This window comes from Aulonocara sp. 'chitande type north' Nkhata Bay, linkage group LG23 (assembly GCF_057382095.1).
Source record: "Aulonocara sp. 'chitande type north' Nkhata Bay isolate Kocher_YH1m ecotype deep benthic linkage group LG23, A_spYH_male_GT1.1, whole genome shotgun sequence".
Taxonomy (NCBI): domain Eukaryota; kingdom Metazoa; phylum Chordata; class Actinopteri; order Cichliformes; family Cichlidae; genus Aulonocara; species Aulonocara sp. 'chitande type north' Nkhata Bay.
Genome location: NC_141365.1, coordinates 50,859,684 through 50,887,080, shown reverse-complemented (window position 1 = coordinate 50,887,080; position 27,397 = coordinate 50,859,684). Strand labels below are relative to the sequence as shown.

The 27,397-nt window shown below is 45.7% G+C and overlaps 1 protein-coding gene across 7 annotated transcripts in view; it reads right to left on the bottom strand.

Annotated features, from left to right (window-relative positions):
• The window catches only part of dmd (dystrophin), a 298,892-nt gene that overhangs the window by 135,480 nt on the left and 136,015 nt on the right, over positions 1-27,397 (bottom strand). For 5 of the 7 annotated variants that reach the window (XM_086282547.1, XM_086282544.1, XM_086282546.1 and 2 more), the window contains 9 exons: positions 18,635-18,742; positions 18,304-18,483; positions 16,670-16,839; positions 16,548-16,583; positions 12,982-13,105; positions 4,298-4,376; positions 2,376-2,488; positions 2,013-2,141; positions 618-810 (listed from right to left, as the gene is read on the bottom strand). In XM_086282547.1, the coding sequence (XP_086138673.1) occupies positions 618-810; positions 2,013-2,141; positions 2,376-2,488; positions 4,298-4,376; positions 12,982-13,105; positions 16,548-16,583; positions 16,670-16,839; positions 18,304-18,483; positions 18,635-18,742 (1,132 nt within the window). The remainder of the gene's footprint in view (positions 1-617; positions 811-2,012; positions 2,142-2,375; positions 2,489-4,297; positions 4,377-12,981; positions 13,106-16,547; positions 16,584-16,669; positions 16,840-18,303; positions 18,484-18,634; positions 18,743-27,397) is intronic. The other 2 variants (XM_086282550.1, XM_086282545.1) reach the window with 1 other exon arrangement.

Sequence of the window (27,397 nt, the reverse complement as noted above, 5' to 3'; positions counted from 1 at the left end):
AAAACGCAGGAATACAGAGGAGGCCCAGTCTTAGTTTTCCACTGGTACTTGAACGCAGCTCATATTTCTGAGGATCTATATGAAGCTGACAGTGTCAATTTAAAAAAACATATTTGTGTAGTAGCATTTAATTTAAACACAAAATAAGTCTGCTTACCTCCTGAGCAGGAGGGAGAGCAGGTGCTGCAGATGTGGTCATCAATGTGTGTGAATGTTAACTAGAAAGCTCTTAGGTGTAGAAAAAAGTGCTTGTATTAATACGTGTATGAATGAGTGAATAAGGCGTTGCACAGAGCACTTTGAGTGATCAAGCTGAGTAGAAAAGCATTAAATCCAAAATAAATAAATAAAATCTGATCCATATATCATTTACTTTGTCTCTGCTAGTTAGTGGAATTAAATAAGAATTCCCTTCCAGATCAGTCAGCTGGAAAAGTCTTCATATATAACAAGCCAGGACAGTGTCATTACTGATAAAAGTGACATGAACATGTTGTTAAAAAGCTTCTAGAATTTAGAATTGTAGTAATGACCATGACGTAACTAACACGCTGACCTGAGAGCACCTACTCAGACACGGGGGACACAAAGTGTAAACCAGGTTAATAATATCTCACCAAGTTGTAGGTGCTTCTCTCTAGCCCTCAGATCCTCCAGGACCTTGTGGTAGTGTTCTTTGAAGGCATTGAGGTCAACATCCAGGAATGCTGCAGGGTCCTCGTCCCCTTCTTTCTCTTCCTTCAGCTCTTTGAGCCTCTTATCCAGGAGGTGCACCTGGGGCTGCAGTGAGGACAGCCGAGCCACCTCTTCCTATTTGGGGGGAGGAAGAGTGTTACAGAGTATTAGTTGTATAGACACGTCCAATAATCAATACAGAGTAAAAAGCTGAGTGTTTTCATTTCCACCCTATTAACCTTATACTCGATTAGTCTTATTTTACACAAGTACTTAAATATAGCCCCCCCCCCCCCCCCCCCTCCCCCCCACCCCAATACTAATGAACAGGAAGCCAAACAGAGAGTTGGACGAGTTCAGCATCATTGAAATATGACTGTGAAACAAAGAGAACAAGCATCACATGAATAATGTGAACAATTTTATGTACCTTTAAACCTGGAACAGTGTGTTTCATCAGCATTGCTGACTGAATGAAAGCTTGGCATATTTTAAAAGAATCAGATTGAAGCTCTCTTCCTCCCCGTACGGTAATTTCTCTGCCTTCATATTTTGTCCAGACATGCTCTTACTTTGAAAGTTCCTACTGCCCCATTTCTCTCTTCCTCTCTTTATGCCGGTGGCGCCTGTCTCTGTTTCTGTCCTGTCTTTCACTTCAGTTGTGCCTCTCTGTCTTTTATTTATTCAGTTTGGTTTTGCTTCTTCTGTTGTGTAGATGTTGACAAAAAACTGCCACACAAAGCCCGTGTTTTGTGTTGCAATCCGAGTTCCTGCTTTTTAAGAAGCTCAGGCCTTTATAAACACATCTGGTTAGGAGCAGGGGGTTTGTCTGGCAAAATACATAAGTAAAGGCAGTTTGTAGCTCTCACTGCATTACTTTTATACAAAAAAACCTTTTAAACGTGACAATTCTGTTAATTCTGATGGAGGTTTATTTACTGTCAAAGACAGGACAACATTTTCAGAACGTGTAATAATGTATCAAAAGCATGAGTACACTTTGTGTTCTGAGTCAACTGAATTATTAAACAGACTTTTTTAATTAATAAGTGCAAATATATTATCCATAAAAAGAACAAAAAAGTACTCACAGCAAAGTGCTATGCAAAACAGGTGCATGAAATACAGAAAGTCAAACAAAGCCGAATGAATGAATATGTCAAAATGGAAAGAAACAGAAACTTCTGAGATTTCTAACACAAAACAAAAACCATTTAAAAACATGAGGTGAAAAACTCTACGATGACACACTGCAGTAAAGTAACCGCATGTGCTGTTTACCAACGTAAACTTTGGATTCAAGTGGCAGATAGTGACCAAAGTCAGGACTCGCTCACCCGACATCGGTCCAGTTGCACTTTGAGTGGTTCTGGTTCAGATGCCAGCGGGGGCTGAACTTTGAGCCAGTTCTCACTGCTGTCCACTGCCTGCTCACACTGCTCATACAAGCTGTAGAAGGCCAGTACCTGCAGGACACACAGAGGACAAAATAAGCAAACACCCACACATTATTATCTTTTTAGTCTGCAGTAGAGAGAATGACCAGACTGGGTTGCGTTTACTCACACCTGTGATTTTTTATATGTGCTCTCCTTATTGTATTGTGAAGAATATGTAACATATGGTTCTATACCAAGTTAAATTGAAAATTTTCCCATACACTGAAGGCCTGGGTATAATGTGCACTCAGATGTGTGTACCTTTGTTTGATAGGACAGCCATGCCAGTCTTTCTCCCAGCAGGGTGCAGAATCCTGCCCAGCGCTGGTTAAGCTGTTCTGCTGCCTGGGCAATGTCTTCGGCACGACTCCCCTCTGGAGTAAGGGGGCAGGGTTAGGTGGTAGTGATGGGAGGATCAGAAAGAGAAAGAGTTGGCTGTCACACACACAGACATAGAGTAAATACCGCATAACAGTTCACATAAGCATGATAACTGCAGACAAGAGTGCAGGTGAGAGGTGAGCCTCTGGCCTGTAACAGTCTGCTGCTAACAGAAACACAGCGCTGTGCTACTAACTGGTATATTTAATGTGAACAGATATTAACGTTGAATGAATGAAATCTGTTCATACAAAGAGTTTCATCTCCAAAAGAGTAAACTGAACCATGTTGGCTATATTATATTTGCACCTGGAAATGACAGCATCAGGCTTGCAACTCTGACATGGAATCATGTCTTCATTATACTCCATGATGTCATACCAGGTAACTGTACTTTCCATAGCAGTTTGCATCTGAATACAGCAGCCTACAGTAAATGTGTTTATTTCATTCCTCTCCTGTTATACCCCAATTACAATTCTAGTTGGTGTTTTGTTCTTTCTATTTTTCGTGAATAACCTGCATTTAGTAGGCGATAACTGTCAGGAACAGATCAATTGAATTCAGTCACTTATGAAGAAGACCAATTTTATTGACTTCATCTTCACTTCATTGGGTGGTTGTGGATCAGGTGGTAGAGCAGATCAGCTACTGATTGGAAGGTTTGTGGTTTGATCCTTGTCAATCCCAGTCTGCATGCAAAATATCCTTGGGGAAGATACTAACACCAAGTTGCTCTCCGACGCGTCTATTGGAGTGTGAATGTTGGTTAGATTGCACTTGAGTTTAGAAGTGCTTGTATGAGTGTGAATGAGGCATGTTGTATACAGTGCTTTGAGTATTTTGGGAGAGTAGAAAAGTGCCATATAAGAATCAGTCCATTTACCATTTCATCATCTGACAGCAAGAAAATTGTTTTTGTCAGACATCTGAATAAATTTGTTTAAATAAAATTAGAGTGCTTATTATGGCAAATGGACTAGTTCTTGTGTAGCATTTTCTACTCTACCTGAGCACTCAGAGATTTTGAATTACTTAATTCAAGGCAACATGTTAACCAGTACAGCTTGCATCCCATTTTATATAAACTTGGCACAAAAAATAAGGAAAGGCATATTGGTTAATTATTTCTTTGTTGTAACGACTCTTCTTTGTAATAAATCTTACAGCATGGAAAGCCTGCTTATTTCTCCTTCGAAACTGTGCCACATTTGTAAGGAAAACGCATTTATGGGTTGGTAGTAGTCTGGAGGCAGTCTCTGACAACTCTGTGGCAGTAAGTGTCATCTTGAGGAGGATGCCAGTGGTTGCAGAATCTGAGGGATGGCATTCCTTTCTTCAACCAGCATTTGTCACAACCACATGGGGTACCAGAAGATCAAAACATGCGTAGATTAAGCTGTGTGCCACTGGCAGAGAAGATTTGGCAAGTTTTTCAAGGGCGTAACCACACACTCAACTCTGCTGCTCAACCCACAAGTGCATTTTCCTTACAATTTAGGCAACATTAAAGAGAAAATACACAGATGTAGCTCTGGTCAGTAAGTTGTATAAAGTTCAGGAATGTTTTGTTTTAAGGTTAGGGAAAAAAACAAAAGAACATTTAGTGTTTCTGTGTCACAAGGACAGAGTGAAGGACAGATGAGAAGTCTCTCTTTCTGTCCGTTTCTCCCTGTGAGTGAGTGTTTCTATGGAGACAAGTAGAGTGGGTGGGACAGGTGGAAGTGTTGCCATGGGAACAGACGAGGGGAGCATGCATGTCTGTGTATGCATGTGAATGAGTATGTAAGCGTGCAAGTTACCCTGCTCGACTAGGGCCTGTGCTGTGCGTGTGGCCTCCTGAAGCTTGCGGTACTTTTCTGGCCGCTCTCTTTCAATCGCCTGTGGCAAACAAACAGAGAGGCAGAGAGGATGGATGATGGACAAATCAATGTCCAATCTACAAAGCAGTATGAACCAGGTGTGCATCTTATTCTGCTGTCACACTTACGAAAACCTGTGCACGACTGGCCAGTTATTTAGAAAAGCATATATATTTTAAAAGTATCTCCCAGACTGCTTTGAAGCTGATCTACTAATGAAAATAAAATTTAAATTAATGCCTATTGTTACTAAATATGAGAAATAAAACATATCAAGAGAAGTACTAGTTTTTATACCACAATATTTTTGGTCTCAATTCATTTATTACAGAACATGTCAGGTAACAGCAACATCATATCTAAAATAAAATCAGTGTGTTGGAGATTTTGGAAAAATAAATTTGAAGACATGAGTTCTGCTGCGGGTCAGAGTCAATATTACGATTACGATGAATAAAGTTTTTGGCTAAACAAAATCTGCGATTAGCGTAACTCAAAATCATAGCATGTAATGTGAAAACACTGTACAGTAGCATTTGTTGCCTTATATTATGACACACACAAGAATGATTCTTCATGAATGAAGTATGTTTTTATTGATTAATTCATTATTATCATAAAAGACAAAACAAACAAAGAAACTACATAAGTTAGGTAACCTAATATTAACTTGGTGGAAGCTACTGTAGCTAAACCCAGTGATGTCATCTGTATTTAAAACACTCAAATACACATTTTTATGAATGTGTTGTGAAACAACATTATGTTACCGTTTCTATCAGCATATAATAATAATAATAATAATAATAATAATTATTATTATTATTATTATTATTATTATTTAATATTAGTAGTCCATTTATTTAATTCTAAAAACCAGCAATAAACAACGTAATCATAAAAAAGAGTAAAACAGTGAAATTTGGATTATTAAACATTAGGACTCTCTCTCAAAGTTCTGCTTCTTCACCCTTTTTCAGCAGAATTTTGAGCTTCTCGGCCTGTTTACAGCAGAATTTTCAGTATCTTCATCTCTTTTTAGAAGAAACTTCAACAAGTTCATCTCTTTCCAGCAGAAAGATCAGCTTTTTCCACCTCTTTTCAGCACAAATCTCAGCCTTGTCTGCGCTTTTCAGCAGAACCTTCAGTTTCTTCACCTCTTTTCAGTACAATTTTCAGTTTCCTCATCTCTTTTCAGTCACCTGAGAACCAGTTTGACTCAGTGAAATGAGCAGCTGCCTTGAGACCAGGTAGCGCAGGTTCAAACCCTTCTACACAGTGTTTTCAGCAGATAGTTCTCCTTCATCTGCTGTTTTCAGATCGCATAACATGGCATTCACACTGCATTTTCACAGGAAATGCAACTTTTTCTAGTTATTCTAGTTACTCCCTTTTTTTGCTGCTTAACTACTCCCTCAGTTTTCATCCAATTTTCACCATTCAAATTTTAACCTGTTCCGCTCTTTCTGTTTATGACTGCTATATCTTTTGGTGGTCATAACCTTTATACCTTGTGAAATACTAAGCTTTTTATGCCATTTTTTTGGCCCATTTTGATGACTAGGACCACACTAGAAAACGTTTCATTTCCTGCGAAAATGCAGTGTGAATGCCTCATATTGGAATCTGCTGAAAACAACTGAAAAAGCAGAATTATCTGCTGAAAAGAGATGTAGAAGCGGAAGTGCTTGCTGAAGATGGCTGTATGTGAAATGGTACACTGAAGAGTGTCAAGAATGCAGAGTGGAGGCAAGCAGGAAGATGTGTGGAAACCGTCACACGTAGGATTCGATCCTTTACCAACGGGTCTCACGGCAGCTGCTTATCCCACTGAGCCAAAGAGGCTGAAATTTGTGCTGAAAAGAGCAGAAGAAGCTGAAAATTGTGCTAAGAAGAGGTCACAAAGCTGAAAATTGTACTGAAAAGAGGTGAATCAGCAGAATTTCTGCTGAAAAGAGGTAAAGAAGCTGGAATTTGTGTGGAAAAGAGCTTAAACAGTTGAAGTGTTAACTGAAGAAAATGTTGCCATAAAATGTTTACATTCACTTAGACTCTTTTTCTCCAATTAATCTTTCTGAGTTAACTTCAATAATTACTTCCTCCAACCCATCAACGTGTCTTTTAGACCCCATTCCTACAAAACTGCTCAAAGAAGTCCTGCCATTAATTAATGCTTCAATCTTAAATCTTATCACCCTGTCTCTAATAATCAGCTATGTAGCACAGGCCCTCAATCTGGCTGTAGTTAAAATTCAGATAAAACTGAGGTTATTGTACTGAAAATCTTAGAAATATGGTATCTAACCACCATATTCTTACTGTGGATGGCCTCCAGGAATCTTGGAGTCATTTCTGACCAGGACATGTCCTTCAATGCACATATTAAACAAATATGTAGGACTGCCTTCTTCCATATGTGCAACATCTCTAAAATTAGAAATATCCTGTCTTATTACTTCCAGGCTGGACTACTTTAAATCATTATTATCAGGATGTCCTAAAAAACCCCTGAAAATCCTTCAGCTAATCCAAAATGCTGCAGTAAGAGTCCTGACAGGGACTAGAAAGAGAGAGCAGATTTCTCCTGTATTGGCTTCCCTCATTGGCTCCCTGTTAAATCCAGAATTCAAAATCCTGCTCAGTCTCCAAGTCCTGCGTTTGGATGCTCATCTCCGCCTGCCCGTACACAGAGCCCTGACAAATCGTACTCGTTATTAATCTCTGTCTCTCTTCCACAGCATGTCTTTATCCTGTCTTCCTTCTCTCACCCCAACCAGTTGCAGCAGATGGCCCCGCCCCTCCCAGAGCCTGGTTGTGCTGGTTGGAGGTTTCTTCCTGTTAAAAGGGAGTTTTTCCTTCCCACTGTCGTCAAAGTGCTTGCTCATAGGAGGTCATATGATTGTTGGGGTTTTCTCTGTATGTATGACTGTAGGGTCTACCTTACAATATAAAGCGCCTTGAGGTGACTGTTGTTGTGATTTGGCGCTGTACAAATAAAATTGAATTGAACTGAATTCTGTTTGTCCATATCACGGTTGGGCTGGAGTCTATCTCAGCTATTATAAGATGAGAGGCAGGGGTACACCGCAGAGCTAACACAAAGCACTAGCTGGTAAACATTGTGCAGCATTTAGTGGCTAAAAGTGAGCTGTAAGTTTTAGCACATCACATATGCTGTATCGATAATAGACAGATCACCACTGAACTTTTAGGCTGTACATACACAGAGAGCCTTTAAACCAACCAAAAAAAATAAAACACAATCACAAAGAATTTCTAAATATGTACACACTATCAGTTTTAGAAAACCCCATTTTTTCCAGTTTTTTATTAAAAATTATGCAGTTTAATATCACATCGCACTCTGAAATGAAAGCATAGTACAAATAAGTAATTGGAGTTAAAAAAACAAGGAATCAGTTTATAAATGTATTCTAAACGTTTGACTCATCAGTAGCCACCTTTGGCAGATATAACAGCTGAACACAGATATGGCATTCTGCTACAGATACGGGAGAATATTTGATTTCTATTGTAGAAAGAAGTCCCCATAAATGTGGACCTTGTAGGTTGCTTTGCTCTTCTGTCCAGTTCATCCCAAACCAGCTCGGCGGGGTTTAAGTCTGGAGACTGTGCTGGACACTCCATGTTTTCAAGCTCACCATCTTGTTCTTTTTCCTGAGGTAGTTCTGGCACAGCTTGGACTGATGTTTTGGGTCATTATCTTGCTGTAGGATGAACCAACTAGCCTCATACCAGAAGATATTGCATGGTGCTGCTGAATGCTGTGGTAGTCGTTTTGGTTCAGGGGGCCTCTCACTCTGTACAAGTCACTGACCCTGGATCCAGCAAAACAGCTCCAGACCATCACATTTCCTCTTCAGGATGTCACACACTGTGGAACCATCCTTTCACCTACTCAACGACGTACAAAGATCCTGCATCCTGAACCGAAGATTTGAAATTTTGATTCATCAGTCCATAAAACCTTCTTCCAGTCTTCATGAGTACAATGGTGGTGTTTCATGGCCCAGACGAGCCTCTTTGTCTTATTCTGGCTTTCTTGCTGCCACTCGTCCTGTCAAACCTGCAGCTTGAAGTTTTCTCTTCACAGCTAAAACTGAGACTTTCTCACTACGACCACTATGAAGCTGCTTGAAGCTGTTGTCCTGTGAGCCGCCGTCACACAGCTGTTAACTCTCAGAAACTTGTCCTCTGATTCAGTCGTGTCTTTGGGTCTGCAGACCTCCTGCTGTCACAGTTTCTGAGCCTTTGATGCTGAAGGAAACTGGACTCACTGACACCTTGACTTTCTTTGCAGTTTCTCTGTAGGACAGGCCGACATTTACAAGTTTTATGATGGTCTGTCTCTCTTCAATTGTTTTTTCTCACCATGTTTGTACCAACACACTACTTTTTGCAGTACAATGTTGTTCAACTGATGCTCACCAGGGTATGGTACCACCGTGTGTTCCAACACTGCTTTTGCAGACAGAGACGGTTGGAAGTAATCCACAAAGTTGGAACAGCTGTAGGAATTAGTAGCACCAGCTTTCAAGGCTTGATTTGCCTCCATTGCTGCAGAACAGCTTTAAATTGTTAACCCATTTTCCCTGAACTATGCAAGAAACATCTCCTGGATGCACTGGCACGCATCTTCAGTTATGTATCCTGGGGTCATCAGGTATTTCGGGTCTCGCAACATAATACACCCTCGCCCAGGCGACCCAGTCAGGGGTGATCGAGCCCTGACTTGCGTACCAGTAGCTACCCATGGATCAGCCCTCTTAATCCACAGCCATCTTGTGGCTTTCTCTGCCGCTTCACTCACAACCTGGATGGTCCTCTTCTTGGCAGCCCCAGCCACACCCAGCCGGCCAAGGACTTTGCAGGGTGATTGTCCTGCAAAGCCCCTACAACCCACTTCTACGGGCTGATAGAATGTCTTCCAGCCCCTTCCCCTGCACTCCTGCACTAGGTCCTGGTACTTGGCACGTTTCCTCTCGTTGGCCTCCTTGATCCGCTCTTCCCAGGGCACTGTGAGTTCATGCATTAGCAGATGTTTTGGGGCCTCAGAAATGTCTGGCCAGAGGGATGTTTTTTACAATGTGCTGTGGGAAGTTTAGCTGTTTACCCAGGTCAGCCTGTAGCTCCCAATCAGAGGCTGTGTTGAGGAGGCCGGTTGTTAAATGTGGGCGCACCTGGGGTTTCTCTCTAGCCTTAATGAAAGAGATTGCCTTCTTTGGAGCGCGATGGTGTTCACTGGTGCTGATTGCTGAGGCAATCTTCTCAGGTACTACTCTGAGCATCTGGTCGTGTCGCCAACGATACCGACCATCGGCCAGGGTCTTTGGGCAGCTGCTGAGGAGGCGTTCTAGGGTGCCTCTTCCAGAGCACAGGGAACAGGCAGGTGTCTCGCTCTTTCCCTACACATGGAGATTTACTGGGCTTGGCAGAATGTTGTATACTGCCTGCATGATGTTTGCCCAGGTGACCTTGCGCTGCAAGGTACTCTCCCACCGTGTCCATGCTCCCTGCCGCCTGAGTCCTGTGGCCCTGCTTATTTGCTCGTCAGCTGCGCGGACCTCTTAATCGAGTAGCTGGTGTCTCTCCTTTCTCTGTGCCCTGCTGACCTGGGCCTTTGGGAAGTACCCCAAGCCTGCTCCCCCTGTTGCTAAGACAGGGGGGGTGTCTTCTGCCTGACCAGTTTCTTTTGCCTTAGGCGTGACTCTGCCACCTCAACTGCCTTCTCGGCCTTCCACTTTCTTCCTGTCCTTACCTTGACACCTGCTGATGTCACCTTGCCGTCTTTGGAATCTCTATACTGTGGGGCGTCTTGCCCCATACAAGGCACTACTGGTGAGGCTGAGGGGAAGACCCAGCCACTTACGAAGAAAGCCACTGATCTTCCTTTCAAGGGATTCCACATTAGTTATTGGAACTGTGCAGACAAGCAGAGGCCACAGGATTCGTGGGAGGATGTGCTGGTAGATCCGGGCTTTAAATCTTCCAGGCAGGCTGGACTTATACACCTTAGTGAGCCACGCTCCCAGCTCCTCATTTGCCTTCTAGATGGCAGCAGAGCACTGCAAAAGGCTTTTTTGAATAATTCTGAAATGTACATTATTTTTCAGTTTTGGGTAACCTTACCTTTATTTTTAATTTCTGGCAGTTCACCAGTTACCTTTGCACAATTTCAAGCTGTTCATTGGACTTGAATGACTTGAATTACAATAAACTGTAAAAATGAGGGTGTTCTAAAACTTTTGACTGGTAGTGTAGTTCTAAGTGATAGATGAAAGAATAAGGATAATTAATGTGCACTGATTTATTGCTCAGGAATTAGTAAAGAACAAAAAATGTGACTATGGACTTAATACATCATGTTTATCAAGTGTTTGCAAGCAGCCCTGCAAAGGTTAAACTGTTGTCAGTGTTGTGTTTATAAAATGTTTTTCTTTACACTTAGTTGCCAAAAATATCAAATTAAAACAATGTAAACAACAAACTTGGATACTTTGTGTAGCTTTCAAATCCAAATGCCTACTGGTAAAATGTAAAGTTTGAACCAGATTAACATACTAACCAAAATTACAAAATATATGTTTGTTTGGGTATGCTGCTGACGTCGACTGAGAAAATTGTCAGGCGGTGGAAGGAATACTTCGAGGACCTCCTTAATCCCACTGACACGTCTTCCGAGGAGGAAGCAGAGTCTGGGGATGAGGGGAATGACCCGCCAATTTCCGGGGGCGAGGTCACTGAGGCAGTTAAACAACTCCTTGGTGGCAGAGCCCCTGGTGTTGATGAGGTCCGCCCCGAGTTCCTGAAGGCTCTGGACGTTGTAGGGCTGTCCTGGTTGACACGCCTCTACAATGTTGCGTGGAGATCAGGGGCAGTACCTGTGGACTGGCAGACCGGGGTGGTGGTCCCCATCTTTAAGAAGGGGGACCGGAGGGTGTGTTCCAACTACAGGGGGATCACACTCCTCAGCCTCCCTGGGAAAGTCTATGCCAGGGTGCTGGAAAGGAGAGTTCGTCCGTTAGTCGAACCGCTGATTCAGGAGGAACAATGCGGTTTTCGTCCTGGTCGCGGAACACTGGACCAGCTCTTTATCCTCCCCAGGATACTTGAGGGTGCATGGGAGTTTGCCCAACCAGTCTACATGTGTTTTGTGGACTTGGAGAAGGCATTCGACCGTGTCCCTCGGGGTGTCCTGTGGGAGGTGTTGCGGGAATATGGGGTGTCTGGCCCATTGCTACGGGCCATTCGATCCCTATACAACCGTTGCAAGAGCTTGGTTCGCATTGCCGGCAATAAGTCGGACTCGTTCCTGGTGGGTGATGGGCTCCGCCAGGGCTGCCCTTTGTCTCCGGTTCTGTTCATAATTTTTATGGACAGGATTTCTAGGCGCAGCCAAGTGGCGGAGGGCTTTCGCTTTGGTGGCCTCAGAATCTCATCTCTGATTTTTGCAGATGATGTGGTTCTGTTGGCTTCATCGGGTGAGGGCCTCCAGCTCGCACTGGAACGGTTCACAGCCGAGTGTGAAGCAGCGGGAATGAGGATCAGCACCTCCAAATCTGAGGCCATGGTTCTCAGCCGGAAAAGGGTGGAGTGCCCTCTCCGGGTCGGGGATGAGTTCCTGCCCCAAGTGGAGGAGTTCAAGTATCTCGGGGTCTTGTTCGCGAGTGATGGGAGAAGGGAGCCGGAGATCGACAGACGGATTGGGGCTGCAGCTGCAGTAATGCGGACGCTGCACCGGTCCGTCGTGGTGAAGAGGGAGCAGAGTGTAAAAGCGAAGCTCTCAATTTACCGGTCGATCTACGTCCCTACCCTCACCTATGGCCACGAGCTGTGGGTAGTGACCGAAAGAACGAGATCGCGGATACAAGCGGCAGAAATGAGCTTCCTCCGAAGGGTGGCTGGCCTCTCCCTTAGAGATAGGGTGAGAAGTTCGGCCATCCGGGAGGGGCTCAGAGTAGAGCAGCTGCTGCTCCACATCGAAAGGAGCCAGCTGAGGTGGTTCGGGCATCTGACAAGGATGCCCCCTGGGCGCCTCCTGGGTGAGGTGTTCCAGGCATGTCCCACCGGGAGGAGGCCCCAGGGCAGACCCAGGACACGCTGGAGAGATTATATCTCTCGGCTGGCCTGGGAACGCCTTGGTGTTCCCCCGGATAAGCTGGAGGAGGTGGCTGGGGAGAGGGAGGTCTGGGCCTCTTTGCTTAGGCTGCTGCCCCCGCGACCCGGCCCCGGATAAAGCGGATGAAGATGGATGGATGGATGGATGTTTGGGTATTTTTTAACTATCAAAGAAAAACAGGCTTTTTACCCTGTTTCCTCTTGTTTTGTTTCATCCTTATACAAAGCACTTAGAATACAAATGTTGTCAGCTGACACATATAAGTAAAGGGTCCAAAATGTCTGCAAAATGTCATCACACTCATTACTGACACTTTGCTGCATCTCATATGAGGTACATTATCATTGCCTTGTAAGCCCAGTTCAAAATGTCCCCTCAGGTATGACTGAAATGCTGAAATAACAAGATCCTATTGCACATTTAGATCATATATAAATGACACAGATCCACATATGCACATAAGACACAGACACACAATTTTTACCTGGACTTTGTCATGTAGCTCCTGAATACTGCTGTCTTTGCGTGTCACAGAGAATTCAGGGCTCTGCAGAATGGCTTCACCACGAGTCATATAGCTGTGGACTTCAGTGAAATCCACATCGAACCTGGCAATAGATGCAGACAAACACAAATGTGTTTTGTATTATAAGGCATCACACTGTGTTGAAGCACATAAGATAATGTGGTGGTGAAGTTCTATTAACACTACATTTACAAGATTGCATACAAGATGTCACATAGCAGCACTGTAGTAATGTATTTCATGTAATCATATAGGACCTAATTTCAGCTTCACACTCAAACAGTTAGTTATTACATATCATAGAGGGAGTTTACTATTATCCTGTAATATTTTAAATTCGGTGGAAATTATGAAATACCATTCAATTATGGAATGTTGGTGTTTGCAGATGTCTTCTGTGGAGAAAAACCTTTGTCAGCAACATAAATTTCATTGTCCTGAAAGGAAATAAGAACTGCCAACACATTGGAATTGATGTGCCGAGTGGAAAAACAATTCAGAACTGTAACATGTAACGTTTCTGGCTGACTGACAGCTGCCAGCTCTAATTACAATCCCACTGCAATGACCATGCAGGCCACACAAATGTCTGTGCTGAAAAGCTGAGAATTAAAGTGTGGACACTTTACATGTCTTGTCTTGAGATGACCAGTCATGATATATGCATAGAATAGAATTAGAATAGAATTCAACTTTATTGTCATTGCACATGCACAGGTACAGGGCAACGAAATGCAGTTTGCATCCATCCAGAAGTGCTTTAGTGATATAGATATATTACAATATATATTAGCAATAATATAGATATGTGAGTATATTACAGAAATGGGTCTATTATGGTATGTTATAATGTACACGGTATGAAGTATGTTGTGAATATGCTATAACTATAAGTATGTACAGGCTATGAGCAGGATATAAATATGAAAAACTATACAGAATATGAAATAAATAACTTTACAGAAATCTGAGATATACAGCTATACAGAAATGTGAACTATGGAAGTTGTAAACAGTTGTAGAATTAAAGATTATCGAATGTACAGAATGATTATTTACACAGAGCTATACAGTAGTGCAGTTAAGATAAGTGAGGGTGTAGATAGTTTCTACAGAGGCTATATAAAGTGCTAGTGGTTGTGAGTGGTGGTTCAGTCCATGTTATTATTGCGTGTTTGAGGGTACAGTTGTCCATTGTGGGTGTGTGTATGTTCAGTCCATGAGTTTAACGTGGGTCAGATGTCAGGAGGCAGAGTTCAGGAGTCTGACAGCTGTGGGGAAGAAGCTGTTCCGGTACCTGGTGGTCTTAGTCCGGAGGCTCCTGTAGCGCCTCCCAGAGGGCAGGAGGGTGAAGAGTCCATGTGATGGGTGACTGGGGTCTTTGATGATTTTCCCAGCCCTTTTCAGACACCGCTTCCTGTAGATGTCTTTTATGGCAGGAAGTGGTGCTCCGGCGATGCGCTGGGCAGTTTTCACGACCCTCTGCAACGCCTTCCGGTCCGAGGCAGAGCAGTTCCCGTACCAGACTGTTATACAGTTGGTCAGGATGCTCTCGATGGTGCAACGATAGAAGTTCACCAGGATGTCTGAGGACAGGTGGTTCTTCCTCAGAGTCCTCAAGAAGAAGAGGCGCTGGTGAGCCTTCTTGACCAGCTTGGAGCAGTTGGTCGTCCAGGTGAGATCCTCGGAGATGTGGACTCCCAGGAACTTGAAGCTGCTCACACGCTCCACAGCCGTCCCCTTAATGTGGATGGGTGGATGTGGGTCAGCATTCCTCCTGTAGTCCACGATGAGCTCCTTGGTCTTCTCGGTGTTAAGCAGCAGGTTGTTTGTGTCGCACCACTCAGCCAGACGATCCACCTCCTCCCTGTAGGCGGCCTCATCGTTGTCACTGATGAGGCCAATCACCGTGGTGTCATCTGCAAACTTAATGATGGTGTTGGAACCATCAGCAGGTCTGCAGTCGTGGGTGAAGAGGGAGTAGAGGAAAGGGCTCATCACACAGCCTTGTGGTACACCGGTGTTCATTGTGATGGTAGATGAGCAGTGGTTATCCAGCCGGACATGTTGGGGGCGGTTGGTCAGGAAGTCCAGTAACCATTTGCAGATGAGGGAACTGATGCCCAGGTCTGTCAGTTTCTTGATGAGTTGTGAGGGGTGGATTGTATTGAATGCTGAACTGAAGTCTATAAACAGCATTCTGGCGTAGGTGTTGTTGTTGTCCAGGTGTGAGAGGACAGAGTGCAGTGCGATGGAGACTGCATCCTCTGTGCTCCTGTTCTGGCGGTATGCGAATTGGTGGGGGTCCAGGGTGGGGGGGAGACAGGATTTGAAGTGTGCTAGGACCAGCTGCTCTAAGCACTTAGTGATGATGGGGGTGAGTGCTACTGGGCGGTAATCATTGAGGCAAGATGGGTTGGAGTTTTTGGGTATCGGGACGATGGAGGTGGATTTGAAGCAGGCCGGTACCACAGCGTGGGCCAAGGACAGATTGAATATGTCTGTGAGCACTCCTGCAAGCTCCCCAGAACACGCTCTGAGAACACGCCCGGGGATGCCATCGGGGCCTGCAGCCTTGTGGACATTGATCCTGCTCAGCACCGCTCCTACATCGGTGGGGGAGAGAGTCATAGGTTGGTGGTCTGGCGTCATGTCTGCTTTGGTTGTGGTTGTGGGGTTCCCTCGCTCAAAACGAGCATAAAAGTTGTTGAGCTCGTTGAGGAAGGAGACATCAGAGGATGCGGGGGAGGGTTTGGTGGTCCTGTAGTCTGTAATGGTCTGGAGTCCTTGCCACATGCGTCGGGGGTTGGAGTTGGAGAAGTGTTCTTCTACCTTCTTTTTGTAATGGTGTTTGGCTTTTTTGATGCCCTTCATAGTCGCACCTGCACACAAACCCCCTGTGATCAAAGGGGGTATGTGTTCTTCATAACTTCTTCACCTTGCTAAGAACACCTCTGCCAGGTCGGGCTAGGTAGCAACTGCTAGTTAGCTCTGTTTGCTAGCTTAAAGTTGGTGTTAGCCACCACTGCTCAGCTGGTGCGTCGGCTGCCCACGGAGCACTATATTCGAGTCTTCTTGTGCAGTGTTTTTGCTTTGCATTTTGATATGAATATCAAACCAAAGCAAGCAAAGCAGAACTCTTCTGTTTTGCCCTGTCCTCAGGGGTTTGGTTTCTCTTTGTACAACAAGGACCAGCACGCTACGTGCCCCGCCTGCCTGGGATCCAAAGTAATGTTTACCTGACTGTGCTCACGCATTGTAGCTGAGAATTACTCAGTGCTGTAGAAAACCCTTAAATTTTATTTTAACTTACATTTAACAAAATGCCTCAAAAATGACCAAAAAGGTTCACTGTTAAACTACCACTACAAAACGTCTAAGCTTGCTTTTCTACTTACTACAAGGTCGAGGAGAATTTTCAGAAACTTCTACTTGACTATTGGGAAAAGTTCAGTTTAAAGCTGCTTACTATTATAACCACCAAACCTAGATACTATGAGTATTCACAATATTTCATCACCTACCTGCTGAGATAAGAGAGTAAAAAGGGATGCATGTATCTGAACATTTAATAAAAGTTAGAAGGCATCTTGAAATGAATAATGCTCCAACGCTCACGTTTTCAAGTGTAGGAACATAAACACACCTTTTCCTGAGCTCAGAATCCACAACTACTTGTCTCTTCTTCTGTGGAGGTGGTGATTCTCGGGTCTGGCGGACAGCTGACATCTTCTCTCTTGTTGTCACTTTGGTTACAGTCGCAGTTACTGAGTGGGTTAGCTCAGAATGCTGGGCTGCACTGACAGCTGCCGAGAGCTGAATGTTAAAGGGAGAGCATAATACACTCAGGCAGACGGTTTAACATCAGGAGCTGAATTATACAGATGACAAATCCTCATTCTTGACAGGTGATAACTGATGGTTGGACATCATCTATCATACAAGGTCATGAGTACAGTGTTTTGCGGTATAAGTGTGGGTTCCAACAAGAGCTCTAGACTGAGTGTGTGTGTATGTAGGTGAGTGCACACTCAGACAGCTGTGGAGGCAGTTAAGCAGCAATTTAGACTATGACTTTAGAGTAGACTGTAATGACAACGTGAGAAGAAGCATATGTAGAGTGTATGTATGTGTATGTAGAGGTCAATCTGCTGGTTATCTCTTTCAATGGAAAAATAAATAAAATAAGAAGGAGAGGGAGAAATATCGATATCTGTGCAACCAGCTTGAGCACTAATTAATGTGTGCATTTAAAAGTACGTGTACATACAAGCAAACATTGTGTATTAAGTGGTTTTCAGTTGGCATTTTCTTAATCTTAACAAATCTCGTGCAGATGAGAAAACCAAAGTTCTATGATTATGAGGCCACATGAATTTATTTTAAACAGTGAAATCTGTTTAAATGTGCATAAAATGCACCAAAAGTGAAACGATCTTTTCATTTCAGACATGCATGCAAACAGGCAACAGAGCTTTGCCAGTTTGCATGCATCCTTTACATTACTGCCATCTTTTGATCACAGTTGGTTGTTGTTACTGAAAGCTCTGCTTGTTTTGTACTCACAGTAAACTGCAGCTTCATTGTAGATAAAGCCTGTCTTTCACAGTAAATTGATGGGAAACCAGCATGTGATACAAGCTGCCGCTGGCACTGCTTTTACTGCTGCTTACAATCTTCGCTTTGCGTGGAAACACAGCTACCATCAGCAAGTAAACTAGATTCAGCGATCCTCGCAACAGATGAGTTTCTCTTTTAGAGAGAAGAGTCTTTCTCATGGCAACAATTAAACATGTTATACTTGTTCACTCCTGTTCTCATTGGACTGTCTTGAACTTTAATCAAGACAGATACAGTGTAGCCACAGCGGCTGTGGCTACACTGTATCTGCCATCACCAGTGTGTGAATGTGTGTGTGAATGGGTGGATGACTGAACGTGTAAAGCACTTTGGGGTCCTTAGGGACTATGCAAAGCGCTATACAAATACAGGACATTTACCATTTAATATCTAACTTGCTAACTGAAGCCTTTTGAGTTTGTTGCAGTTTCTCTGACCATTGCACTGTCTGACCTTGGGGAGAATTTGCTGAGACGGCTGATGTCATTCCTTCTCAGCATAGTGTTAACACATACCTGAGTGCAGTCGGTTTTTCACACTCTGTTTTTGCATATTGGCATAGCTTTTGTTAAATAAATACTGACTCAATGTAAAAGAAAAATTGCCATGATGTTCACATGACTCTACATACAGTAAAAGACAACTCAGCACTCACTGTACCTGGGTGATACGCATCTCTAGGATCTGGACTAGTTGCTCCCAGCGCTGGGCAAAGCTATCCAGTCTGGCCTCTAGTTTGCTGGCCACCTCTCTGTTCTTCACACTGGACAGCAGATCCTGGCTCATTGAGCATAATTTGTCCATGGTGGGGCGCTTAACATCAAGGTCTGCTTTCAAAGTCTTACGGAACAGACACATACACACAACAAAAGTTGCAGAGATCTAAGCCTACCTGGCATGTCACTCATGTAACTGGTGCAGAGTTTTTTAAGTAGGAACATTTTCTGTTCTTTACAAAAAGGTACAGCAGCTCCGGTATAGGCATACTCACAGTAAGATGGTGCAAACAGGCCACCATCTCTGTCTGGTCCTTCAGGTTGGTTGTCTTAATGGACCCAACCATGTCCTCCTTCTGAGTTAACCAGGAGTCAAATAAACACTGTAAGAAAACAAGAAGACAGAAAAGAGTTTGACAAGAAAGGAGTAGAGAAAATGTGTAGAAATGGAAAGATAAATGAAATTCAATTTAATTCAATTTTATTTCTATAGTACCAAACCACCTCAAAGGTGACTGTATATGAATAGTGTAAGGTAAACCCTACAACAATACAGAGAAAACCAACAATCAGATGATCTCCTATGAGCAAGCGCTTTGTGAGAAAGGGAGGGAAATATTCCCTTTTAACAGGAAGAAACCTCTCACAGAACCAAGATCAGGAGGGGTAAATAAAGGGACATATAGGAAACACTAAATAAAAGAAGAAGAAACCAGTGGAAAGTAAGGAGACTGACAGAAAACAAAATAACAAGTTAAAGATGGAAAACTGAATAAGAAAATAGGAGGGAAAAGGAAGGAGGGAAGTTAGATGCCAAAAAAGGATGAAATGGGCCGACAGGTGAGAAAAATTGAAAAGAAGATAACACTGGTAGGAGAGAAAGATGAAAAAGGAAAACAAAAGAGATGGTCAAGCAAAGGTCACAACAACAACAACAACAACAACAACAACAACAACAACAACAACAACAACAGGCAGCACAATGAGGAGGCAGGTGCTCTACATTCAATGTTATTTATACAGCATCAAATCACAACAACAGTCACATCAAGGTGCTTCATATTGTAAGGTAGACCCCACAATAATGCATACACACAAAGTAGCTCACAGGCCTCCATTGCGCTCGAGGCTTGTGTGCTAATTTTTTTTTTACCATGTCGTGGAAAGAAATGACCAGTAGAACAAAGCACATATTGTCCTCTAGTATCATGAGGAAGAATCAATGTTCAGGACGATCCAGGGTTAGAAGATAAAGAAATATTGCCAATATTTAGAGCACATGTTACCCTTTCTCTGAAAAAGCACATCAGCCACCTGCAGAAGTGGAAGAAGGCTATGAAGTGAAGAAAAGTGATGAAGAATCTGAACTATGTTCAAGCAGGTTCTCAGGCATCCAGGACATGGTAGTCTGAGGAGCTTGGAAAGAAAGTGACTGGGCTTCTTGAAGTTTCTTGAATTTTCAGAATGTGAAACTGAAATAGAAGATGTGTCAGAGGACTACACATCATCCATTTCAATTATGATGAAGATCAAGCAGGAAAGAGGAATCAGCTGAGACAGAGGAATATTTGCAGTAACGTGAGGAAACACTGATCTGGTCTTCTAACCTTCCCAGTGACAGACGATGCATGACTCTCTCATGTGCCTCAGAGAAAGATGATCTACCACAGTCCAAGCACATGTGCCAGGTCCCATACTCCTTCAGTGGCTTTTCTACTCGAGCACTGAAAGCATTATACACAGTGTATTCTGCTTGTATTCTGCTTTTTAACGTTCACATGCCAATGGATGCATCAGAGACCAAGTTGGGGTTCAGTAACTTGCCCAAGGACACCTTGGTAAGAACTCCAGACTAGAGCACACAGAGATTGAACCAACAACCATCCAATTAGCAGATGACCTGCTCTACAGCCAACTCAATGATGAACAAGGAGGGACAACAAGAGAGGAAGAAAAATGGACCGAATGCAGCTGTAGGCATATGTGGGTGTGTTGATTCTTACTGCCGTGCATCCAGTAGAGTCGCTACGGCCAGTTTATGACATCCTGAGTCTGGTAGAGAAGTTTTCATGCTGACACAAGATTAATCATAGAAGCACAAAAAGGACATAATTTCTTGATAAAGACACAATAGATGATCGTCGTTCATGACACAAACGTGCTCCCATTTGAGGTGTATGATGTGTGTTGGTGTTGACTTGACTTGAAACACAAGTGGGTGTTTCTCCTGCTGTGATGTAAGATCCTGGTACTGATGTGACTGTATGAGCACCAAGTCCCCTTCAGAGGACTCTGTCCAACAGAACATCCAAGTAAACCAGGGAACTATGAGATACAAACATGGGCAGCATGTGATGCAGGTCCAGCTGTACATGGAACATGCTCATGTACGATGGCAAACCGTCTGTCCTGCAGTCACGACACGCGAGTTGTCCCTAACATTGCAGGTTTCCAAAAGAAAACAATCACCTGTAACAGCTTGTTTACTGTATATGCCCCTTGGCCTGCAACTGCAGAAAGAATGCTGTCCATGATGGGACCAGTGCAGAGGAATAAACCTGAGCTTCCTCCTGCACTTGGGTCAAATATGGACACGCCTTTGTCCTCATGAAAGTTTGCCTTCACTCAGACTCATGCCCTCCTACCATGCCAAAATATAGAAAACTGTCAGGCAATGAGTTGGAATAAAGTTGAATAAAACCTTGAAACACAGAGATGGATGATATTTTATACTTGTTGCTTTATAAACAGTCAAAGCAAACGGGGTCATTTTTGAGCCCAGAGGACAACAGATGTGATTATTTGATGCCAGTAAAAAACTTGAAGTAGTTTAAAAACAGCTTCCTAAATTAACTTTGACATAAACCCGTCTGTGATCATCTGTTAAAGCAGCCGACTCTGGTTGTGAAACGATCCTCACGATAACTGATGATTTCATTTATTTTTTTACCCAAAAACAAAGAATCATTTTGTATAAATAAGGTTTTATCAGATATAAATTTGAAATGAAATAAAGAAATAGTGTCAAAATGTTTGAATTAAGTTTTAATTAAAAGTGGGGGAAAATCTACTTCATATTAATTAAGTATCAATCAAAGCAGATGGGGACATTTTGACCCCTGAAGACAACAGCTGTGATTATGTGCTGCCATTTAAAATTTATAAATGATTAAAAAAAACATTCTCACTAAAGTTCAACATACAGCACTCTGTGGTTATTCAGACAGTCAAAATAATCTAAACATTTAAATATTTTATTGTCTCGTTTTATTTTCGCTCAAAAACAGACGATACTTTATGTAAACAAGGTCTGGTGCCCCTAAATTGTAAAATGAAGGGTCAATTTGCGGTAATGTGTTAGTCTTAAGTAAAACTCAGGTGTATTGATTGATAATTTATACTTATATACACTTATATACATTTTTGTCCCCTGAGGGTTAATCCTTCCATCTTGACAAGTTTCCCAGTTCCAGACATCAGACCCATCCCCACAACATAATACTCCTAACCACCAAGTTCCATTATTAGATGTTCTTTGGTTTGTAAGCCTCAGCCTTCTTTCACCAAACATAAAGCCAAAGAACCACAGCTGCGTATGATCTGACCAAACAGCTTCCAGTATGGATGATTTTGCTCCAGGTTGTCCTTAGCAGACTTTAGTGTGGCTTAAAGGTGTGAAGTGGATTTTTTCAAAAGGAATTCACCACTTGGCTAAGTCCTTCACTACTGTCTTGACAGTTGTGCTGAGGTCTTTAGATACATCTCTCATCTTTTTCTTTCCAGAGCCTTTAAAATACTTATTTTCTGTACCGTTCCTGTGTACTACACGTACATGCATCCATGATAAGTCGTGGTCATCTTCCTGATGTGCTCGTGGATCTCTGTTGTTTCCTGGATTGCATTTCTAAAACTCACTATTCCTTGGCCTCCTTCCTTCCTTCTGCTTAGCATACAGTCTCAGGGTGTTGAATTTAGGTTGAAACCCTCCATGCATGGTAAGGAGCTTTCTTATCTTGATGTCAGCGGCTTCTATCTCCTCTTCTGGCAAGTTTATTATCCTAGCACTGTACCTGACGACTGGCAGGGCATAGATGCTGATTAGGCCTATGCAGAACATACAGGGACAGTCCATCTCCTTGGTAATAGGATCATGTAGTTTTAGAGTCTCTACTTTATAATATAAAGCACCTTCAGGTTGGTCAATCTCATCTTACAGTCTTGAGCAGTGTTGGTCAAGTTACTTGTAAAAGTAACCAGTAACTAATTACTGATTACGTCCCCAAAAAAGTAATCCCGTTACTTTACTGATTACTTATTTTCAAAAATAATTAATTACTTAGTTACTTAGTTGCTTCAGTTTCACGATTTACAACCTGAAGAGGTGATAAAGTGATAGATCTTTCAGCCCAATTCTACTTTTTCTGCATAATCCATCATACAAAATGTAATCAGATGGAAAAGTCTCTTTTTAAAACTTGTTTTATTAGTTTTAATCTTTTAACTTTATGCATCAAGCAAACATTTAATTATATGCAACATTCTCTGACTTGAATAAATTAGTTTAACATTTAAACCTATTTTCTGCACATTCCAGCACATAAAATAAAATATTTTTTGTGTTTACACTCAGTCTTTCAAGTACATGCAAGTAAAACACAGCAGAAAATAAATCAGGAGTGGGGCAGGCGGAGGTTTGTCCTGGTGCAGGTGTGCCGCAGCGGTCAGTGGAAGGAGTTTCTCTGTGAGTTTCCCATTACCTCGTAGCTACTCGGTGCTTGCTCGGAAGTTTAGGGGTTTTTTCGTTGTAAAAAGAAGTTTTCTTCCCACGCACAGCGGACGCTAAACTCAAAGTAAGGTCAGTACTTCCACGCTGTAGAGTACACCCAGCACAGACACACGCACACACAGGCAGGTATAGCCAACTTCCTCGTTTATTGATATATTTGTATTTTGACAGCTGACTCAGTCGCACCGTCTGACAGCTCGAGCCCAGCTGATCTCCCTTGGCCGCTCCTCCTCGTCTCACTATAAACACAGCGGAGGAGACCATCATTAGTCCATAAACAATATCAGCTGTTCTTACCAGCCTCGCGGCGCCGCCCCGTTGAGCCTTCCGCTCCACTCCTCCCCTGCAGCTGCGCCCGGGGCCACGCCTCCGCCACACACCCCCACCGCCCGTTCGAGGCCGGGGAGCCGTCCGGCCGAGCCAACTCCCCCCCCCGCGAGCGAGAGAGGAAATCGGCCACTGCCATCTGCGCCCCCGGCCTATGGATCACCTTGAACTTAAAGGGCTGCAACGCCAGATACCACCGGGTGATCCGGGCGTTGGCATCCTTCATGCGGTGGAGCCACTGCAGCGGGGCGTGGTCCGAACAGAGGGTGAATGAGCGTCCCAGGAGGTAATAGCGCAGGGAGCCGACCGCCCACCGGATGGCCAGGCACTCCTTCTCCACGGTGCTGTACCGGCGCTCGCGCTCTGCCAGCTTCCGGCTGATGTATAGGACAGGGCGGTCGGCCCCCCTTACCTGCTGGGACAAAACGGCTCCCAGCCCTCTGTCCGAGGCGTCAGTCTGCAGAACAAAAGGGAGGGAAAAGTTAGGAGTGTGAAGCAGCGGCTCCCCACAGAGAGCCTTTTTCGCCTGCACAAACGCCGCCTGGCACGGCCCCGTCCACTGGACCAGATCCGGGGCACCCTTTCGAGTGAGATCGGTCAGGGGGCTGGTTAGCTGCGCAAACCCCGGCACAAAGCGACGATAGTAACCCGCCAACCCCAAGAACCGTCTCACCTCCTTTTTCGTCCTGGGGCGCGGGCAGGATGCGATAGCCGCCGTCTTCTCCACCTGTGGACGCACCTGCCCGCCCCCCAGGTGGTACCCCAGATACTGCACCTCCCTCCGTCCAACCGCGCACTTCTTCGGATTGGCCGTGAGCCCCGCCCCCCTCAGGGACTCCAGGACCGCGGCCACCCGCAGCACATGCTCCGCCCAGGTGTCGCTGTGGATGATCACGTCATCCAGGTAGGCGGCAGCATACGCTGCGTGCGGACGCAGTACCCGGTCCATGAGACGCTGGAAAGTGGCCGGGGCCCCGAACAGGCCGAACGGAAGTGTCACGAACTGGTACAAACCGTACGGAGTGGAGAAGGCCGTTTTCTCCCTGGCCTCGGCAGACAAGGGAATCTGCCAATAGCCCTTGGTTAAGTCCAGTGTCGTGAAAAAGCGGGCCGTGCCTAACCGGTCCAGGAGCTCGTCGACCCGAGGCATGGGGTAGGCATCAAAGCGTGACACTTCGTTCACCCTGCGATAGTCGACACAGAACCGGATAGACCCATCCTTCTTCGCCACCAGAACGATGGGGCTACACCAGGCGCTGTGCGACTCTTCTATTACTCCCATCCTCAGCATTTCCGCCAATTCCCTCTGCACGATTTTTCGCTTGTGCTCCGGGAGCCTGTAGGGCCGTGAACGCACCGTCACGCCAGGCTGCGTCACGAAATGGTGCTCGATGAGGGACGTCCGGCCGGGCAGGGGGGAGAACACGTCCGCAAAACGCTGTTGCAACGCGACAACATCCGCTCTCTGGGCCTGTGTGAGATGGTCATCACAAGGGAGGGAGGCGGGAACGATAGAATTTGGCACCTCCGGCCCCAACTCATCTCTCTCCTTCACCAAGCTCACCAGAGAAGCGGTTTCAACCTCTCGCCACAGTTTGAGGAGATTGAGGTGATAAATCTGCGTGGCTCCTCCCCTGTCCGACCGAGCGACCTCATAGTCCACGTCCCCGACTCGCCGTGTGACCACAAAGGGTCCTTGCCACTTGGCGAGCAACTTCGAGCTGGAGGTAGGGAGTAACACAAGCACTTTATCTCCCGGTGAAAATTGCCTGAGCCTAGCCCCTCTGTCATACAGGCGTTGCTGACGCTGCTGAGCCTGGAGCAAATTCTCCCGTGACAACCTCCCCAAAGTGTGGAGTTTTGCTCTCAGGTCCAACACGTACTGAATCTCATTTTTGGCGGGGCTCGGACCGTCCTCCCAGCTTTCTTTAATCAGGTCGAGCACCCCACGTGGCCTCCTGCCGAACAGCAGTTCAAAGGGAGAAAATCCCGTGGAGGCCTGGGGCACCTCCCGCACTGCGAATAACAGAGGGTCTAGCCAGTGATCCCAATTGCGTTCATCCTCGTTAATGAACTTCCGAATCATGGACTTTAAAGTCTTATTCAGCCGCTCCACCAGCCCATCAGTCTGCGGGTGGTAGACGCTGGTCCGAATAGATTTAATGCCCAGTAATTCGTACAGTTCCCGCAGTGTACGAGACATAAACGACGTGCCCTGGTCAGTCAGTATCTCTTTCGGGATTCCGACTCGGGAGATGACCTGAAACAGTGCCTGCGCCACACTCTTTGCAGAGATGGTGCGCAGCGGAACTGCTTCCGGGTACCGCGTTGCGTAATCCACCAGGACTAACACAAAGCGGTAGCCGCGTGCACTCCGGTGAAACGGCCCGATGAGGTCCATGCCGATGCGCTCAAACGGGACCTCAATGAGGGGGAGAGGGCGCAGCGGCGCCTTCGGTATGGCCGGCTGGTTAACCAGTTGGCAGTCCGGGCAGGACGCGCACCAGCGGCGCACATCCGCTCGGATGCCCGGCCAATAAAATCGGGCCGTTATTCGCTCCAGAGTTTTCTCATAGCCCATATGCCCTGCCATGGGGTTATAGTGGGCCGCCTGGAAAAGCGTTTCCCGGCGGCCCTGCGGCACCAACAACTGGGTGTGTGTTTCCTCTGTCTGAGTGTCACGACTCACTCGATATAATCGGTCGTTTAATACGACGAAACGCGGGTAGGTCTGCGCGGCCTCAGGGCGCACCACGTGACCATCAATAGCCATCACTTGGTCAAAGGCTGAGCGTAGGGTGCCATCACGAGACTGCTCCAGTGGGAAATCGCCCATGGGGGACACTTCCGGGGCCGGCGGGACGTCCCGTGAGGGACCCGCCAGCTCCTCCCCCCCGGAGTCGGTGTCGGACGACCCCGCGTCACCGCTGAATGCCGCGCACACGCTACACCCCGCTTCCGGTCGTGATCGCACCCCCGCGTACTGCCCCAGTAGCTGATGAAACCCCGGCCAATTGGTACCCAGAATCAGGGGGTGCGACAGGCGCGGGCTAACCGCCGCCGTTACTCTATGCGTTTTGCCCTTATACTTTAATAACAGCGGCACAATGGGATACCTGTGAACGTCACCATGCACACACCTCACCTCCACCCATTCTGCCTCCAGCAATGCCCCGGGGCGAACCAAGCTTTGGTGTACGAGGGTCTGCGTGCAGCCCGTGTCCACCAACGCCTGGCGTATACCCCCTCGAGTCCTTACCGGAATACTGTATGTCCCTCCTGGACCGGGGGAGGGTGCTGGGGCGCCAGCAACACGAAACACCTGCCCCACTTCCATAAGCGGACAATCCCTCCTCAGGTGCCCCGGCTGCCCGCACTTCCAGCACTCCGGCCCCGGCGTCTGTGCTGCTCTCCGTGGCTCGGGGGCGGCTCCACTTGGCTCGGCTGCCCTGGACGGCACCAACGCCGCGAAAGGGTTAGTGGGGCTCAGCGCCGGCAGCCGCTCTGCCTGCCCTGGTGCCGGCACACGGCGTCTCGGGGCCGGCACTGGGGCCTGTTTGTTCGGCCTCCGTCCGGCGTCCCCGGGTTCCCCTGCTCCAGCGGCAAGGTGGTCTTCCGCTAGCGTCACCGCTACCTCCAGGCTTGCGGGCCGGTGGCACCGGACCCATCTCGCCGTCTCCGCTGGCAATCCCTCCGTGAACTGTTCCAGCACCACCTTGTCCACCAGCTTCGTCTCGCCCTCCGATGTTCCCGGTTGCAGCCAGCGAACCGCCGCGTCGCGCAGCTGCCGGGCCCAGGCGAATGGTCGGTCTGTTGTGGCCAGCCGACAGGCCCGGAACCGCCGGCGATGGTCTTCGGCGGTGAGCCCCAGCCTGTCCACCACCGCCCGGCTCACGTCCGGGAAGCTGCTCCTCGACGCCGGAGG